Source organism: Nerophis lumbriciformis, linkage group LG02 (assembly GCF_033978685.3).
Source record: "Nerophis lumbriciformis linkage group LG02, RoL_Nlum_v2.1, whole genome shotgun sequence".
Classification (NCBI taxonomy): domain Eukaryota; kingdom Metazoa; phylum Chordata; class Actinopteri; order Syngnathiformes; family Syngnathidae; genus Nerophis; species Nerophis lumbriciformis.
In genome coordinates this window covers 1418468-1422500 of record NC_084549.2, presented here as the reverse complement: position 1 = coordinate 1422500, position 4033 = coordinate 1418468, and the positions used below count along the sequence as shown (strand labels likewise).

Sequence of the window (4033 nt, the reverse complement as noted above, 5' to 3'; positions counted from 1 at the left end):
ATAAACTGCTCCTAAGAAAAGGCATTGAAGCTTAGGGAAGGCTATGCAGAACAAAACTAAAACTGAACTGGATACAAAGTAAACAAAAACAGAATGCTGGACGACAGCAAAGACTTACTGTGGTGGGCACAAAGTACATCCGAACACGACATGACAATCAACAATGTCCCCACAAAGAAGGATAAAAACAACTGAAATATTCTTGATTGCTAAAACAAAGTAGATGAGGGAAATATCGCTCAAAGGAAGACATGAAACTGCTACAGGAAAATACCGGAAGAAGATAAAAAGCCACCAAAACAGTAACGCAAGACAAGAACTAAAACACGACACACAGAAAAAACCTCCAAATAAGTCAGGGTGTGATGTGACAGGTGGTGACAGTACACCTACTTTGAGACAAGAGCTATAGTGATGCATGCTTGGTTATGCTTTAAAGTCATACAGTGTTTCCCACAGGACAGGCATCTATTTGTGGTGGTGTGGTCGGGGGCCGGGGGGTGGCGGCGGCAGCGGCGATGACCAAGAAGAACGCGGAGTTGGAATATAATTACAACATTTTATGTACATATTTATATACAGATTTGAACAATTAGTGATTCACTGAAATATATTTATTAATTGTGGTTCTTACAAAAAATATATCTTATAAAATATAAAAGCTAAAATGTCTCTTAAAGCTCTGCCCCTTTAATTAGTGAATACTAAATAATTTAACTTTAGCCTAATACTACAACCATATTATTTCCTAGCAACATAAAGTGAAACAAAGGCAGAGGTGTCCTGCCACAGTCAGTCAACCTCCTCCTCCTCCTCCTGCTGCTGAACAGGTCGCACCTGTGGTCCGGACTGTAGGCCTACCTCCTCTCCAAGTCGAGCCCTTTTCGGCCGTTGAAAATATTTTTCTATACTCATCTGTGTGAAGGAGTGAACATCCAACATTAGAATTTATTACTAACGAGCAGAAGCGCTCTATGTACAGTGCCGTCTAACCTTAAGCGGCAGCAGCTCAACACATGCAGGGTTCAACGTTAAGGTTTTTTTCTACTTGCCCGACTTCTCAAATCTACTTGCCCCAATATTTTTACTTGTCCTGCCTAGGTTTTTTTCTGGCTGTGTAGTGCTCATGGCTTATATCTTACTAAAATCCTTCCCGTTGACTATTTACAACACTACTCAGTATTTATTATTATTATTATTATCTATAATTACATTTAAATGGCATTGCATACATGTAAAATTAAATGCTATTTCACATTATTTGACCAGTAGCAGTTACACTCATCTGAACAGGTCAGCCACCTGTTTAAAGCCCGATCACAGTTGAAATCTTGAAATGAAGGGCTTTTAATGGCCAAAACATTAACCTGGACAACATTTTAACAGCTGGTTGGATCAGATTTTATTCTTTTCATTGCATTCACATGCTGCAGTAGACAGTGGACAATTTAGCTTCAGTCCATGTGTGTTTATTGACAACATGGTTATAACCTGGACACGTTAGCTCGTCGGTAGGGTAACACGTGACTTTTACTACGTTCGTATGTGCCTTGGCTCAAAACAGGTTGAAAAACACTGCTTTAGAGGGACTGCTGGCTTGTTGCCATGGCGACCGCGCCTCACTTCCGTAAGGGCGCTGCAATACTGCTTTGCTTTGCATTCTTTGTTGGCTGCTTAAAGTGTGTTTGCATCCGTTTCCTGAGCGCTACGTTTGGTGTCAACATTCAGGATCCCAACTGTTGGCTTGAAATGGAGGTTTTGCAGTGGCTGCTGTACATGATTCCTCCCACTAGATGGGAGTGTTTCCACGTGACGCATGATGCTCTCCCCATCTCTTCCCGATGCAGCGTTCGAGCAGGACCAAAGATGCTGGAGGAGCAGAGAGTGTGCAACACTGTGTTGGTCCATCTCTTCAGGAAGCATAAGATCCTCCCCCGGCCTCCCTTCATCACCGGACCACCCTCTCCCTCGTCTTTGGCCCCCCTCTGAGGTGACCCTTTGTATGTTTTGTAAATACTCAGACATGGGTAGCTGGAAGTTATTGAAGACACTCGCATTGAAAGCGAGTGGCAAGCGTCCTGAATTGAGAGAGTGCAAGTTCCTGTGGCTCACAAGACTCAGGGAGTTAAGATAAGCGTGAAGAAATTCATCATGCAGACTGAATATTATTTGCATTGTGCATCAGAATGGAGTTCAGCAGTAGTGATGGGTTGATGAGGCGTCATGAAGCGTTTCGACACATTGCAAAACTGTATTGATACTGTGTCGATACTGTGTCACTAAATACTGACATCTGCTGGACATTAAAAATCCCTACAGGCAACCTATGGACCGACTCAACTGACACTGATTTGATGCCCTAGTACAGGGGTCACCAACCTTTTTGAAACCAAAAACTACTTCTTGGGTACTGATTAATGCGAAGGGCTACCAGTTTGATACACACTTAAATAAATAAATATATTGTCATTTGTAAGTTACACGTAAGTGTGATTTAAACAAGAATAGCTAAATAAATACATTTATATATATAAAAAAATGGGTATTTCTGTCTGTCATTCCGTCGTACATTTTTTTTTCCTTTTACGGAAGGTTTTTTTGTAGAGAATAAATGATGAAAAAAACACTTAATTGAACGGTTTAAAAGAGGAGAAAACACGAAAAAATGTAAAATAAAATTTTGAAACATAGTTTATCTTCAATTTCGACTCTTTATAATTCAAAATTCAACCGACTAAAAGAAGAGAAAAACTAGCTTATTTGAATCTTTTGGAAAAAAATTAAAAAAAGAATTTATGGAACATCATTAGTCATTTTTCCTGATTAAATTTTAGAATTTTGATGACATGTTTTAAATTGGTTAAAATCCAATCTGCACTTTGTTAGAATATTTAACAAATTGGACCAAGCTATATTTCTAACAAAGACAAATCAGTATTTCTTCTAGATTTTCCAGAACAAAAATGTTAAAAGAAATTCAAAATACTTTGAAATAAGATTTAAATTTGATTCTACAGATTTTCTAGATTTGCCAGAATACCTTTTTTGAATTTTAATCATAGTAAGTTTGAAGAAATATTTCACAAATATTCTTCGTCGAAAAAACAGAAGCTAAAATATTTATTATTCTTTACAATAAAAAATAAATAAATGTACTTGAACATTGATTTAAATTGTCAGGAAAGAAGAGGAAGAAATTTAAAAGGTAAAAAGGTATATTTGTTTCAAAATCCTAAAATCATTTTTAAGGTTGTATTTTTTTTCTCTAAAATTGTATTTCTAAAAGTAATAAGAAGCAAAGTAAAAAAATAAATGAATTTATTTAAACAAGTGAAGACCCATCCATCCATCCATTTTCTACCGCTTATTCCAAGTGAAGACCAAGTCTTTAAAATATTTTCTTGGATTCTATTTGAGTTTTGTCTCTTTTAGAATTAAAAATGTGGAGCAAAGCGAGACCAGCTTGCTAGTAAATAAATACAATTTAAAAAATAGAGGCAGCTCACTGGTAAGTGCTGCTCTTTGAGCTATTTTTAGAACAGGCCAGCGGGCGACTGATCTGGTCCTTACGGGCTACCTGGTGACCGCGGGCACCGCGTTGGTGACCCCTGCCCTAGTATATACAATAATATAAACCAAGTCATTGTATTTCATTTAGGATTATTTCATATCTTCATTTAAATAAAAATATATTTTTATCTTTTTTAGATACAGTCAATAAATAATGTGAACATGTATCATAACATGGAAATCTAAGAGAACGTGTTGTGGATGATTGTGGACTGGGAATTTTTTTAATTTTATTTTTTTACACATTTTTATATAAAAAAAAAAAAAAGAAAAGTTTTTCCGACGTATTACATTTGAGACGATTTCTCTTCTTAGTTATTATTTCTCCGGCTGTAGAAAAGAGCCGCTCACAGGGCACAGAGGAGGCGTCAGTGCGACACAGTTGGCGTATCGGTCACGTGACCAAAACAGCTCATGATCGGTCACGTGACTTTCTAAAAGCGGTACGCGCACCGGCACAGGG

At 37.4% G+C, this 4033-nt stretch overlaps 1 protein-coding gene across 1 annotated transcript in view; it reads left to right on the top strand.

Annotated features, from left to right (window-relative positions):
• The window catches only part of LOC133575821 (protein FAM13A-like), a 14564-nt gene extending 11900 nt beyond the window's left edge, over positions 1–2664 (top strand). The window contains exon 5 of the mRNA XM_061928718.2: positions 1848–2664. Within this exon, the coding sequence (XP_061784702.1) occupies positions 1848–1989 (142 nt within the window). The 3' untranslated portion in view covers positions 1990–2664. The remainder of the gene's footprint in view (positions 1–1847) is intronic.
• The last annotated feature ends 1369 nt before the right edge of the window (positions 2665–4033 follow it).